The following is a 15,661-nucleotide window of genomic DNA, read 5'->3' as shown; positions in this document are numbered from 1 at the left end:
ACAACAATAACAAAAAAAGGCTAGATTCCTCTCAATGTGTAGGGCTGCTCTTGACTTATAACACAAGTACTTTCAGTCTTTGGGAAGGTCTCAGATGGAAACAGACACAGGTGGAGGAAATACAAAGATACCAACAGATCTTTGGTGATGTCTACCATTTAAAAAACACACTAAGCACCTAATATATTCCATCTCTAATCCTTATAACAGTGCTGTGAGATTTATGATCATCCCCACATTAGAGATGAGGAAACAAGCTCAGAATGTTGAGGTGACTTGCCTAAGAGTTAATGATTAGAACTTACCTGTGTCTGGCATCAAAACCTAGACTCCTTCAATTATTCCATGCTGCCTTCCATGTTAGATGGGTAACAGAGGAAGAGATTTAAGGTATGACCTTGTGTCTGACTCTGTGTTATCTGTGAGCTACCCAAATGTCATACAAAGAAAGAAATTTAGGGGTTAAGACCATAGGCTTTAATGTTAGACACACCTGATCCCAGATGCCTATCGATTAATTGTGTGATTTTCACAAGGGTATATTAATAAACTTTTAATAACCAGCATATACGTGTGTATGTAATACACACACAAGTGTTATAAACTTTACTGCTATAAAAGATGTGTAGCACATAATTTATAAAGAATAATAACACATAGAATGCTTATGATAAATTCCATGTAACGAATTGATTCTCACAGATGCTTTTGTTTGTAAACGACAAACTTATATAGTTCCAACACAAAAGCTGGTTGATATTTTCACTTTTGTTAAGATGTAAGACAAAAGTGAAAAATACCTGGAGACTTATGTCAGAACATTACTCATTCATCAGTGATTTTAAGTGACCTCTTTGCTAAATGCAATAATAGTTTTTGAATATCAGAAGAATATTTCCTTGATTTTGTGTTCTATTCACAATGCAACAGCTATACACAGGGCACATTTTTAGGTTTAATCTGCATTTTAAAATATTTTCTTAAGATTCTAGACAATCAGTAAAACAACAAATCAAGCCCTGGTTTCTAACACTTGATGATTTCCATGGTGTACAACTTTTATCTTGCCCTATTTCAGGCTACCACTGCAACATCACCAAATATGTAGTTGGGATGAGGTGATCAGTAGCACACAGCTGTATACTATTTCCACCACAGACATAAATGTTGACAAAGAGACAAATGGTAACTCTTGCTAGCTTTGCTTAACATTCAAACAGGAAGGAACCCAGAGCCTGTTTACATTCTGCTTAGTAGTTTATTGTTGTGTGTGTGTGTGTGTGTGTGTGTGTGTGTGTGAGAGAGAGAGAGAGAGAGAGAGAGAGAGAGAGAGAAAGAGAGAGAGAGAGAGAGAGAGAGAGAGAGAGAGAGAATATAACATAGACAGAAATAATCTCAAGAACATAGAAAATAATAAAACCTAGTAAAATAATTGAAAATGATGAGTTTTGAGTATTTATTACCTTTGCTTTTAATGTGATATATTTAATTTAAATTTATATAGTTTAAAGTAATGGCTATGTTTAACAACCAGCTCATAAAATTCCTGAAAATTTAACCGTTGGCTCTCCCTAAGCTGGTTAGAGTCAGGTCCTACATGCCACTGGATCTTAGGCAGGTTACTTAATCTCTGTGAGCTTCCATGCTCCTCTCTGTAAAATGGGTTAGTAACGTCACTGGCCAATGCCAGTAAGTAAATGGCAACAAGTAATTATTATTTCTGTCCACTGTATTATTATTACGTTGTTATTATCCACAGCAAATGCTTCATGTAAAATTAGTTTCCCCCTGTTCTCGGCACTCAATGATCAGTTTAGTTTCACCCCTTTGGTCTATGCTATGGAATGCAAACTAAGCAGTCAACACACATACACACACACACACACGTGCACGCGCGTGCACACACACACATCCAACAATAAACTACTAAGCAGAATAGTTAGCTCTGGGTTTCTTCCTGTTTGAATGTTAAGCAAAGCCTCCAAGAGTTACCAATGTCTCTTTGGGTACACAGGGGCCATGACAGTAGCAGAATATGGGTTTTTGTCAAAACTACTCAGCACGGTCTTTGGTGTTTCAAAAAGAGAGGAGGGGCTCTCTACACCTCAGTGTATGTCCTCCCAGCCTGCCCTGCCCTGCCCCTCCGCTTCCCACCACCAGCGGCCACAGCAGCTCCCTTGGCCTTACCTGCTCAGCCTTCTGATGGAACACAGCAGACATGGCGAGGATGGTGCTGCGCTCATCCAGAGCGGCCGCAAAGCTCTTCCATTCCTGGTCTAGCTGCGTGGAGATTTGCTTGATTTGCTGCGAGGCATAGTGGCCGGCCTCTGAGAGGCGGGAAGCCACGGACATGATGCGGTTGATGTTGACATAGGCGTTCTGGGAAGCAAGGGAGAGGAGGTGCTTAGTGGGGCAGGCTGAAAAGGCACCCACAGAGCACCCTGCGGTGGGGGAATACGTGGGGAAGGAGGCTACCCAAAACAAAAAGTTTGAGAGAGGCTAGTATCGGCCACATTAACATACCCATTTTGAGCCCATAGGAGGTCTTTGTTTATATTATGAAATTTCAGCAGATGGCAGGTACAGTAACTGAGCCCTTTCATTTTGAGGACCAACATAGTTTTTGTGCCAACTATTAATGCCCACGAATGCAGTCACTTTACATGGACTACCTTAATAATCCTCACAATCATCTTATGAGGTCATGCCATGGGGACATCATGGTACTTCCAAGAGTTTCTCTCCGGAAGCAACGGCTCAGACCAGGGCAAAAGCCGGAGGAGGCAAAGGCACCTCTCTCAACTCAGGAGAGAGCTGTACCCAGGGCATTACTGCCAACTACAACAGGGCAGCAGTGCTCATTAAAGAGGGCAAAGGACACACGTCACAGGACGACCACACATCTTCCTACCACCAAGTGAAGACTTTGCTGCCCCCTGTTCCTACCCCCACCAAGAGAGCAGGTGAATAAATAAATAAAGAGAGCATATGAAGCCACAATATCCATGCTAAAAATAAGATCTGTGGAGCCCTTTCTTATCCCTACGTGACTTAGGAACATCTCCCCACCTGATCCCAAAAAGGCATCTGTGGGGCTCTCCTGGCCCTGCTGACTCCTCTCACCCTGTGTTTTGTTTACATTTATTCCCATCTTTGATTGCCAATTAAAAATTCATGACCATGTGTGTCATTCCTTACTAGGAGAGCAGAAAACTCTACAGGAAGAAAGAAGACAAAAAACCCCACAAACGCACAAACAAAGGCAGTAGTGAGCATGATTATTTTTAACTGCTACCTCCTATTAATTGTCTGAGGTGTCAAAACAATCAAGTAATATTGTAGCCCCTACAGGGAGTTATTCTGACTCACACAATGTCTGTCTGAAGGAGGACTAGTGTGGCAGGTTACTTGCACACCTTTGTTCTTTGTTATGAATCTTCTGATATGATAATAAATATTCTTCGGCAACGGCATTTTCTCTTGGCTCTATTAGCTCAGCGGTAGTTCATTAAAAATGGGTAAGTTTAATGAAGGTTCTTTATTTTCCTTTCCCTCTTCCCTCATGGTCCGCATTCATGTTCGCTGTCCTGACCTCAAGCACTCCATCCCAAACCTGAGCCAGGTTGATAAGGTGTCTCTTCATTTAAAAGGTGTCTGTGGAAGTTTAAGAGGTTAAGTGAAGCACTTGAACACAAATCCATCCTGATGTCTAATGATCCCCATGCGTAACCTCTTTCTGTAGTCTGGCCTGAGACCTTTCTGACTAGTACGTTTCCTTAATAGAACTAGAATATTACTGACTCTTATTATTTGAAATAACTATCCTTCAAAGTCTTAGGAATCATTATCAGTCCTGTTTTCTGAGTTAGGACATGGATTCTTCTTAAAATTAAACTCTATTTATAGAACTGACAGAAAAACCAACTCTGAATTAGAAATAGAAGGAAAGAAATGGGGGGATAAAAGACATATACTAATTTTAATAGTCCTGTCTTTTAAGGGACTAACATTAGGATTTCCACCAAATTTCCTGCTTGGGTTCCACCCAAAGCAGACCTTGAAACAAGGATGTGGGGCAGACTGTTTATTTGGGTGTGATCCCAGAAAGCCCAGTGAGGGAGTAGGCAAGTCAAAGAGGGAAGGGAGGCAAATAAAGAAAGGATGTGTCCATTAGTGGGTTACTGCTCTGAGCATTTGGGGGTCGTCTCTCCTGAAACCTTTGAGAGACTGTGTAGAACACACTTCTGAGTGTCCCACTGGGAGATGACGGATCTGGGGTATTTATGCACAAGTCCCATCACTCATGGTTGAAAGTCTCTCCTAGAGTTACTCCCTGGCATTTCCAGCCTGACCTACACACAGGCCAAGCATAGTCCCCAGGTCAGAGAGTGACCACGGGCAGAGAAACACAGGAAGCTGTCGCTGGGCATGGGAACCGTCTGCAGATGACCCTCGGGGAGGACTGAGGGGATATGAGTGGGACATTGGCAGCATCTAGTAAAGCTGCCTTTCCAAACTGGATTTGAATCCTGGAAACCCTCCCCACGCCACACACATTTCTCCAACTCTATCTAGTGTGGTTGGGTTTTCCTGTCCTGGGAAAGACCTTCGTATCCTTTGGCCAGAAGGGAAGCAAGAACAGCAATAAGAGCAGGGCATGGCCTGTCCCCCGGGTCTCTCGGGTGCATCTTATGGATGCCTGGCCCTTTGTCATCACTGACTGTTTATATTCTCTCCCCACAGGGAAGTTGGGGAGGTGTGTTTCTGCTCACTTTTAGGAAGACCTTTCTAGCTATTAGAGATGTTGAACTGTGGCTGACTCTGGAGGCTGTTAACACCTTGTCACTCCTTCAAATATTTATGGAGAGTGGGCCAGGCTCTGTGTTGGGGGCTGTGGGAGATCAAAGACAAAGAGGAAAGAGACAGGATTCCTGCCCTCAGGGGCTCACAGCTGAGACTTTAAAAAAAGTCCTCAAATAACTGTAATTTAAGCAAAATGAAGTAAGTGTTACAACAGAGGTAGAGGCAACTTGCAGTGGGGATGCAGGGGGAAGGGATACGAACCACTGGCAAGGATGTGGAGAAGGGGCTTCCTGCACAGAACGGGGTGGTGAGGTTGGCAGTCCTCCAAGGCCCCCTTCAACCCTTAAGCCTGTGATCATAAATGAAAGCTAAAAACAAACAAACAAAAAGAGACTACAGCTTACATTTCACATTCTAGAGACTAGCACAGTAAATGCCTTTTTGTTTCCTTATCAGTGGGCAGAGAGATGTCTTACTAAAGCTAACAAATGATTACACTGCACAGAAGAAGTGGAGGCAGTGTTCCTCACAAAAGAGGGGTAAGTATAATGTTGACTCATGAATTTGCTCATTGTTCTTCTCTACAGCCCCTTTGAAGAACAGCAAAACAGTGCAGGCAAGTCACATGGCCCAAGTTCATCATCACCTTCTTTATCTCCCTCCAGCTTAGAACCTGAGACAAATAGGCAGAGAGATTCTAAACTGGAGTCACAAACCAAATGACAAGAGAAGAATGGCGGAGAAGGTCTCACATGACTTAAAAGGACAGAGCAAGGTTAAGAGTCCAAATAAACAGGGTGCTTAGCCGTTAGGCACAAATGACATGTCATGGCCTTGGGTCAATCCCTTTGTGTAGTTTTTCTGTGTCACTGTCTATGCTTCTGTTAAAGAGCACCTGGGACTCCCATTTGTCCTGGGGACGTGGCCAGTGGGAATGGATATTTGGACTCTTCATGGCCTTTCCATTTTCTACCAGCTGCCTCCTCTACGCCCTCCCACCTGCCAGGCTCTGCCGTTCTTCCCTGCCAGCCTTCAATGCCCTTCCAGCTGCAGAGCTGTCCGTCAGTCAAGGGCATCAACGTTGCTGGGTCAGGAGTCAGATGTGAGTTCTCGTCCAGCCCTGGCACTCGCTTAAGATGTCACTTGCCTCCTCTGTGCCTCAGCTTCCTCACCTGTAAGATGACCTAAAGATCTCAGACATTCCATTTCTGAGTAAGCAGTGTCCAGTGTCGGCGCCATATAACCAGGCCTCCAGGTGTACCCTGTTCATGGAGGGCACGCAGATTGAACGTGGAGAGAACTTAGGTGGTCACAGTCTTCTTCTGTCTCATCTCCAGTGCCTGGGGGAATACTGACTAAATCTAGACCTCATTCTATGGAGGAGGTGGGGTATATACTGAAGCAACAAGGGAAACAAAGCTGTCAAGTGTCCACGTGCAATGGGATGGTTTTAAACAGAAGAGGAACGTGATCTGGTTTATGCTTTCAAAAAACTGCTCTGTTCACTAAAGGGCTGGCAAGGGGACACCTACGTGGAGTGAGACCAAGAAGAGCAGTGTGGCGCACTCCAGAGGGACGTGTAGCCCAGCCTCGGCTGTCCACATGCCTCAGCCCCTCAGCCCAGCTCTGCTTTCTGCACTGTCGTGCCAGGGCCACAGCTTGAGCTGGGTGACCAAGGGCCAGCTGCTCCCCCCACCCCTCTTCTCTGCAGCCCCTTCCCCTGAGCCGAGCTGCCTAGACTAACCAGCTTCCCTGGTCAGAAATCAACAACATGACTAATAATTCTAGCTTAGTGAGTATCTTCTTAAACTCTTACCTCAAAACTGCTTTATGAGTTTAAACCCCCCCCCACCATATCAGTGCTGCTATTATTATTATTATTCAAAGTATTGCACTGTCCAACGTTTAAACACGATCTACCCTGCAGAATGCAATGCACCTGCAGCCTGGTCTGCTGCATCCTCCACCCCACCCTATCGCCCCTCAAAGGCTCTCCTCCGATCATTTTGGTCACAAATAGGAAAAATAACTAAATTCCAACAGAATCTTCCTAACTCAAAACCCTCTATATTTACACCCTGCCCCCACTTTTGTTGCCTACAAAATTCTCTGTTTTCTCATTTCACTCCTGCAGCCATTAAGTGGAAATCACAGGATGGATGGCTAGACCCTTCTCCTGAGGTCTTGTCTCCTGCTGTGATTAACTGAAATCTATGGAACAAAGTCATTCTGCTGAAAGAACTATTTGGCAGAATCTTTTTTTTTTTTTTTTTAACCTGGCTAAAGCTTGATGAAAGTTTTCAGCCATGCCAAAGGCTCTCACTTTGAACCTGGCTCCTGGCTGCCCTGACTGGCTACAAAAATATGCAAAGTTGCTTGCAAGATAATGATAACTCTCCACTTAAAAACCCAGCTAAATTTTCTCTTTAAATGTAATCTCTTATGTGGTATACTCTGAAAGAGATACTGGCTCTTCTAGAAATAATCATTTGATGCAAGCTATCATTTTGGTAACCCTAGGGTCTGTGTCAGGGGCTGATTGTAAGAGCAGATCATTTCTGAGAACATGTATTATTTGAATCCCATTCACTTCACTCCTAAAATAAGGAGTGAATTTTACACTCCTGTGATTGTAGGTCCCCACCCTGAATCAGAAACTCCCTCCTGTGGGTTACATGAGATAACATAAAGCATCCAGTCAGTTGCCTGGCATATAACTGATAACTCAAAGTATGTCATATCTTTTCCCACATCCAATTCCAGCACATTGGTGTTAACTCTCCAAGTTAATTGCAAACCAAATCAAAGCATTAGTAAAAAGTAAAACAAAAGAAAAATCTATTAACTATTCCAACTAGAGACAAATATTCCAATGAGTCCAGAGTCCTACTGTACTTCACAGAAAGCTTGCCACAAAGTCCCCTACTCTTCCTGAGGAACACTCCCTTGCACAGGAGCCTGCCACATGGGCCCAGCCCCACAGCAGGCAAAGCTGGCCTAGCTGCCTGTCAGGCCACTGCCCTGCAAACTACAGCCCCTGTGTTGGCAGATGCCCTACCCCTAGTATTCAAGAGTCTAGGGCCCTGAACTGTCCACAGGTCTGTCTTTGACCCAGAAAGATTGAAGAGTTCAGAATCAGCCAGTGACTAGCTCTGTGATCCATGCCCTTTCAACCTTAAGTCAGAAAAATAGAGGCCTTTGTCTCTTGGGCAGGCTCAGTAGTTGTGGCACGCGGGCTCTAGAGCACAGGCTCAGCAGTTGTGGTGCACGGGCTTAGTTGCTCCGTGGCATGTGGGATCCTTCTGGACCAGGGCTCAAACCCATGTCCCCTGCATTGGCAGGCAGATTCCCAAACACTGCGCCACCAGGGAAGCCCCCTGTATCTTTACTTTTAATAGATTTGGTCAGGTTGCAATCCATGAAAGCTGTAACTACTCAAATGTCCCTGTATCTTTTTACTTTGGTAAAGCATTTGTTTTACAACTAAAGTACAATTTATGTACAAGTGAAATAGGCAAGTTTTAGTGAGCAAATTATGCTTTAAGAAGGAAGAGAATACAAACACACTTCATTTAAAGTTTTTAGAAGCCAAGTTCATATAATAATCTCATTTTATAGTTAGAAAAAAAAAATAAAACCCAGACATTTCTTGCTTGAATCCACCTAGTAGGCGATTAAAAAATCTGTTTGATCAATTAAGTGGTATATTCAAAGTCACAAAAAGAGAGGCAAATTGGGACTAGACTCAGGTCTCCTGATTCCTAGTCTGCATGATCCTTCTGCTTATACTACCTTTTTCTCATGCCCTGCAGATAAATATTAATTTAAGGGTTTTTTTGGTAACACTCAAAGAGAGCCATGAGGAGAATTATTTGGAGATCTTCCCATACAGCTTTCAGAGGCTTCATGAGTAACACTCAGAATCAGTAAGAAATAGATTGTGCCAAAGCAATGGAAAAAGCTGAACCTCACCTCCTTTTTCCAGATTAATAGTACCATATGATCGCTTACATCTTTGCTAGTACGAAACCCACTTTGGGTCTTGAAGCTGTTAAAGCATCAGCTTATGATTAATTAGCTGAACATTACCATGTAAACCTGCTGATCCCACTTCGAAACATATGGACACCGGGATAGGAACATCTGGAATAAGAACTGTCCACACTTGAAACTCTACTACAATAGCTATGAGATGCAGTGAGCTCTAAACGAAACCTCTAACTTCTGCCTCCCTCAAACCACAGGGTGCCCTCTAGGGAACAAAACAGGGCAGCTGATGGATGACTATCTGGTCAGGGCTGGCCAAACAGTAGGTCAAACCATGTGGAAGCCATCTGTCACTGTCCGGCAGAGAGAGGAAAGAAGCTGGAACAGCCCTGGTGCTCAGCAAAGATAACACTGGCTTGTGAATCCCTCTGTCTCTCTCGCCTGGCTTGCTGTAGCAGTGTTTCCTCCAGCAATTGCCTTACAAACCATTAAGCAGCCATGAAAACAAATGCCTGGCCATATGTCCGAGGGCCAAGGAAACCCAGGAGCAGATTTAAGTAAAAGAGAAAGACTTCTGTCTCTCCTCTCGCAGCTCTGAGCGAAACTTCCTTAAAAGGGTGAGCGTCTTTGTATGAGGCATTATTGCAGGATTGAAATGGTAGGGAGGGATGGGTACAGCTGGAATTACATTCAGGGAGGCCAACAGGGAAAGAGGCTGGAAACAATGTAGCTCTTCTGAGTTAGGATGTAGTAATTTCAGGCTGCCTTTAAGGTTGGAATGAGAGACTATAAAACTTCACAGAAACACATTCACCAGTATTTTATTTCCCAGGCCTTTCTTCTGCATTTCTCTTAGCTATTCAGAGCTTGGTCCTGGCATCAGCGCAACCTGGGAACTGGTTAGAAATGCAGAATCTCAGGCCCTTTCTCGATCTTCTGGATCAGAATCTGCATTTTAACAAGATTGTCCCAAGTGATACGTATGCACATTAAAGTCTGAGACGCTCTACAGATGGGAACTACGAGGAGATGTCCCGAACAAGGAGAACTATTTCTTCTACCACTCCTGACCCTGAGGATGATAAGAGCTGAACATTTGCCAAACATAACACCATGCCAAATGTTGTGCTTAAAATGCATGATCACATTTCATCCTTACAACATCCCTGGCAAAGGTACCAACACTATCCTCCATTTATGGACGAGGTAGTGAGGCTCTGAGAAACTGAAATAACTTGCCTATGATCTCACAACTAGGAAGGAAATACAGAGCCACGGTTAGCACCAAGTGCCCATGTTCTTTCCCACTGTGCCATTTTACTTTGCCATAAATGTGAAAGCAGTTGAGACAACCAAAGATGTCCCTCAAGGGAGATGATGAAGAGAAATTGCTCCCAAAGATTTACAAACTCATATCCCAGAAAAACAGGGCTCCTGGAGAGAGAATTCAATAAAAATTTCTACTTCTCTGAAGCCTCCCCACTGGGGTCCTTGACTTGCCCTTGGAATTCCCAGAATAGCTCAGCTCCAGAATCAGCAGGAGCCTGGCAGGTGGGCTTTTCTTGTCCTCTCCCTCCTTGGAAGAATAATCTCTACCTGTAAATCCAAGGCCAGTCACCTTGAGGAACAGGTTCCTGTCTCCACAGAACCACAGTAAAGCTCAGGATTAAGGCAATTCTTTGCCCCTTTACTCAATATCGTGATTTATTGTCAGAGTCTTAAATCTGCTATCCTATTTGTTTATTCAACCATTCATCCAGTAATTCAAGGCACTGTGCAAGCAGGGAACAAGCAGACAAAACTCCTATGCTCATGGAGCTTACATTTTAGAAGAGTCAGACAATAAGGCAATATCTACTATATATATTTCTTATTTCAGTGCTATACAAAATATAGCTGGGAAAAGGATAGAGCATGGTGGGGCTGGGAAGTGCTACTTAAGATAGAGAAGTCAGGGTAGGCTGACCCCTGAAACTGAGGGTGACACTGCAGCTTAGCCCCGAATGAAGTGAGAGAATGAACAGCCAGGAAGAGGCTCCAGGTAAGGAAACAGCAGGGGCAAAGACCACGAGGCAGGAATGACCTTGAAGCGTTCAAGCAGCAGCAAGAAGCCCAGGGTGACTGGAGCAGATGAGGAGGTGGTAGAGGATGAGATCGCAGGGGTAACGGGCGTCCAGACCACATAGAGCCTCGTAAGCCATGGTAAGGGACTTCAGCTTTTATCCTGAGAAGGATTAAAGCATTTTGAGCACAGGAGTGACACAATTTTGGCAGGATCGCTAGGGCTGTTATGTTAAGAATGGACTGGAAAGAAACAAAGGTGGAAGCAGGGAGACCAGATAGGAGCTACTACAATAGTCCAGGCAGATAATGGCCGTGGAAGTGGTAACAAGTGGACAGATTCTGGATATACTTTGAGGGCAGAACCAAGTGGACTTGCTGATGGAAATCCTTTAGTTCTTCCTCATTTCTGGTCCTCTGGTTGGGTCACGAACTCTGACCTCTGTTTTGTTTTCTTTTTTTGGCACTGCTCCCTTCTCATATGCCTATCTAGTCCTGACCTCTCAGTTCTTGAATCTTCTGATTTGTAAACGTCTTGCCTGTATGTCCCTGATCAGTCTCTGTCCCTTGTCTGGTACTCCTGGTCGGCTATCAGCCATGCTCCAGAAAGGCATATGCAATGCTGCTGCTTATTATTATCAATACTTCATATTTGTGTCATGCTTTACAGTTTAAGACCTTTCGTGTACATTATCTCATCTGACGTGCTAGGTTTCACAGACCATTTCATGCCTTTCATTCGGCTGCAGGAGACCTCAGGGAAGAGGCATGAGTCAGCTTTGGCTGAATTTCAGACAAATTAACTCCTTGGCAGCTACAGACCTGGCAGAGAGCAGGCACTGGCTGCATGTATGTCAAAGTGTGTGGGTAAATTGAGCTACAAGGTTCAGGGGGTAAACATCCAGAGGGCACAGCAAATATCCTGAGGGTAAGGGACATGCTGACAGAGGGTCCCCGAGAGTAGTGGACTAAAGCTAGAAAAAAGGTAACCAAGGGTGTTGGGCAGAGAACCAGGAGTGAGGTGGAAGAGGAGGGAAATCTGTGCCCCGGAGGGGGTGAATGATCAGGAGAGAAGGCTGAACCAGGCCACTGCCAGCCACGAGTCAGAAACCTGTATGGTCAGCTAAGCCCTGCAGGTCAGCTCAGAGAAGCCTTTCAGAAGGGACCTAGGGACATGACTGGGCAGCAAGGTGAGGGGAGCCAGCATTGTGCAGCAGGGCGATACTGAGTGGTACAGAGTGATGCTTTGCCTCTGCCAAGGAGCTTCCCTCTGTTTCTGGTTTGAATAGGGGCCAACCCCCAAAACGTGGCTGATTAGAGTCTAGTGGGTAAAGGAAAATGGGGCACCTGGAGAGGTTGGAGTAGGGAGCAAGGAACAGAGAGTAAAGACAGATACTCTTTCTCCCTGGATACACCTGACCTTGAAGGGAAGTCCTCCAACTCCACAGGTTAATTATACAATAGCTTTAGAGTTTGACCCTAGGGCTAATGTCAGTTGGCTTATTTTCTCCACCTGATTCAGTGATTCTCAGTCTGGTTCTCCACCTTGTACAGGTTTCCTGGGAGACATCCCAGCACACTTAAATCAGAGTCCAGGGCAGTGGGGCCCAGATGTGGTGTTTTTTCAAAGCTCCCGAGGTGACTCCAGTGGGCCATCAGGATGAAGGGCTGCTGCCTTAGACATGTGCACCAGCTTCACTGGGCTTAGTTCAAAGCACACTCCTTTCTCCTTAGGACAATTCTAATGCTGACAATGGTGCCAAGAGCAAGGATCATAAATGGATCCTGGGCAGATCAGAAAATAAATCTAATCCTCCCACTGAGTTAGAAGAAAATGGAAATTCCACCCACAAGGCTGTTTGTGGAGATACAAACACTGCATCCTGTTCAACTCGATTAGTAAGAATAGGTCTGGTTGGTGATACATGAAGCATTTTACAAGTGCAGGTTTCCTTAGAAGGCCTGCCTTAGGGAATCTCAGTGCTAACAGAAAACCCTGGATCACGTTCATTCTTGTCAGGGAAGGACACATTTTAATGGCTTTACTTCCATCTTTAGCATTAGAACCTCAGAAAGATGCTTGAGGTCAGGTGGACTTAAAAGACCATCCAGTGGTTCCTGGACTTTACTGTGCATCACCTGGGGACCCTGTAAGCATCCTGGTCCCCAGGCCCACCCCTGATGGAAACTATTGTTCTCATTCACCTTCTTTTCATGGCTGTTCAGCTTCTGCTCGAGTCATGTCCTGTAGGGTTCCCTCAAAAGTAAAGGCCGTGCCTTGCCAGTTCTGCATCCTCGCTGCCAAACTCTGCTCCAGGTTGGTAACAGGTGCTGTAGCATGCTTAATATCCTATTCATTCAACGAGCATTTATTAGACACCTCCTAGGTGCCAGGCATTGTTACAGGCCCTGGAGATATGGGTGTGAATGAAACAAAGCTCTGTCCTTAAGAGCTTATATCCTAGTGGGCAAAATTCTCCTCACATTAGGCATATGAAATTTAAGGATGGCTAAACTGCAAGCTCGTTGAAGGCAGCTTTGTGTCTTGTGAATCTTGCTGTTCTTAGTGTCCAGCAAAGGGCAAAGAGAACACAACATCAAAAGTCTGTTGAATACACCAATGAGTGAGTGCCAAGTGGTGCACCCAGAGCCTCCTATCTCAGCTTTGCCAACACCACCATGGTCGGTGCCCATGCTCTGTCATGGTCATTACCTTCAACCATTAAGAAGATTATATCTTAAAGGTAGCAGGAACCCATTTACAAAACATTCACTCTCCAGTTGTCTTTTTCTCCTCCTCCTCCCCTCCTTCTTCTTAACAGTTGTATTGAGATATAATTCACATACCATACAATTCACCCATTTAAACTCAGTGTATATAACTCAGTGGGTTTTAGTATAATAGTATTTGGTATACAGATATGTGCAACCAACATTGCAGTCAATTTTACAACATTTTTATTGTCAAAAGAAACCCTGTACCCTTTCCTTTCACTACTGTTCCTCTATCCTCCATCCATCCCAAGCCTACTACTTTCTGTTTCTATAGGTTTGCCTATTCTAGACTGTTCATATAAATGGACTTATATAACTATGTGGTCTTTGGTGACTGGATTCTTTCACTTAGTAAGATGTTTTCAAAGTTCATCCATGTTAGAGCCTGTATCAGCACTTCATTCCTTTTTATGCCAAATAATATTCTATTATGTGTATACACCACGTTTTGTTTATCCATTCATCAGTCAATGGACAATTGGGTTTTTTCCACCTTCTGGCTATTATTAATGTTTCCTTAAACATTTGTGTATAATGTATGGACTTTTGTATGGACATACAAAAGTCATTTGTCATTTCTCTTGAGTATATACATAGCAGTTGAATCTCTGGGTCATAGGGTAACTCAATGTTTAACTGAGGAATTGCCAGACTGTATTCCAAATGGCCACACCATGTTACGCTCCCTCAAGCATTGTATGAGGATTCTGATTTCTCAAGGTCCTCACCTCACCTTTGTTATTATCTGACTTTTTGATTATAGCTATCCTAAAGGATGTGAAAAGGTATCTCATTGTGGTTTTGATTTGCATTTCCCTCATGACTAACAGCTTTTCATGTACTTTCAAGCATCTTTTCATACATTTATTGACCACTTGTTTATCTTCTTGGGAGAAATGACTGTTCAGATTCTTTGTCCATTTTTCCATTGAGTTACTTGTCTTTTTGCTATTGAGTTGGAAGAGTTCTTTATTCTCTTATTCTGTATTATAGATTCTAGATACAAGTCCCTTATCAGATAAATGAATTGCAAATATTTTCTCCCATTCTGTGGGCTGCCTTTTCACTTTCTTGATTGTAACTTTTGAATCACAAAAGTTCTTAATTTTGATGAAGTCTAATTTATCTATTTTTTATTTAGTATGAGGTAAGGATCCAACTTCATTTTTTGCACGTGTCTATCCAGTTGTCCCAGCACCATTTGTTGAAAAGACTATTCTTTCCACATTGAATGGTCATGGAACACTTGTCAAAAATCAGTTGACCACAGACATATGACTTTATTTATGGACTCTCAATTCTACTCCATTGATCTTTATGTCTGTACTTATGCCAGTACCATACTGTCTTGATTACTGTGGTTTTGTGGTAAATTTTGAGATCAGGAAATATGAGTCCTCCAACTTTGTTCTTTTTAAAGATTATTTTGGCTACTCTGGGTCCCTTGCAATTCCATACAAATTTTAGAATCTACTAGTTAGCTTCTACAAAGAAGCCAGCCAGGATTCTGATAGAGATGTGCTGAATCTGTATATTAATTTGGGGAGCATGGCCATCTTAACAATATTTAAGTCTTTCACTCCATGAGTATGAGATGTTTTTCCCTTTATTTAGATCTTAAATTTCTTTCAACGTTTTATAGTTTTCAGAGTACAAGTTTTGCACTTTTGTTAAATCTTTCCCAAGTATTTTATGCTTTTTTTTTTTTTTTTTTTTTGCGGTACGCGGGCCTCTTACTGTTGTGGCCTCTCCTGTTGCAGAGCACAGGCTCCGGATGCGCAGGCTCAGCGGCCATGGCTCACAGGCCCAGCCGCTCCGCGGCACATGGGATCCTCCCGGACCGGGGCACGAACCCGTATCCCCTGCATCGGCAGGCGGACTCTCAACCACTGCGCCACCAGGGAGGCCCTATTTTATGCTTTTTGATGCTACTATAAATGGAATAGTTTTCTTAATTTCACTTCCAGATTGTTCAGTGTGTAGAAATATCCTGGAATCTGAACTCATTTATTAATTCTAATAATTTACTAGTTCT

General features: G+C 43.6%; 1 protein-coding gene across 11 annotated transcripts in view; it reads right to left on the bottom strand.

The window, feature by feature from the left end:
* The window catches only part of KALRN (kalirin RhoGEF kinase), a gene marked incomplete at both ends in the record, with an annotated part of 640,695 nt that overhangs the window by 360,990 nt on the left and 264,044 nt on the right, over positions 1 to 15,661 (bottom strand). For all 11 annotated transcript variants that reach the window (XM_079705108.1, XM_079705114.1, XM_079705116.1 and 8 more), the window contains one exon: positions 2,188 to 2,379. In XM_079705108.1, the coding sequence (XP_079561234.1) occupies positions 2,188 to 2,379 (192 nt within the window). The remainder of the gene's footprint in view (positions 1 to 2,187; positions 2,380 to 15,661) is intronic.

This window comes from Hyperoodon ampullatus (assembly GCF_949752795.1).
Source record: "Hyperoodon ampullatus genome assembly, chromosome: 5".
Classification (NCBI taxonomy): domain Eukaryota; kingdom Metazoa; phylum Chordata; class Mammalia; order Artiodactyla; family Ziphiidae; genus Hyperoodon; species Hyperoodon ampullatus.
This window is presented reverse-complemented; position numbering and strand designations above follow the sequence as displayed.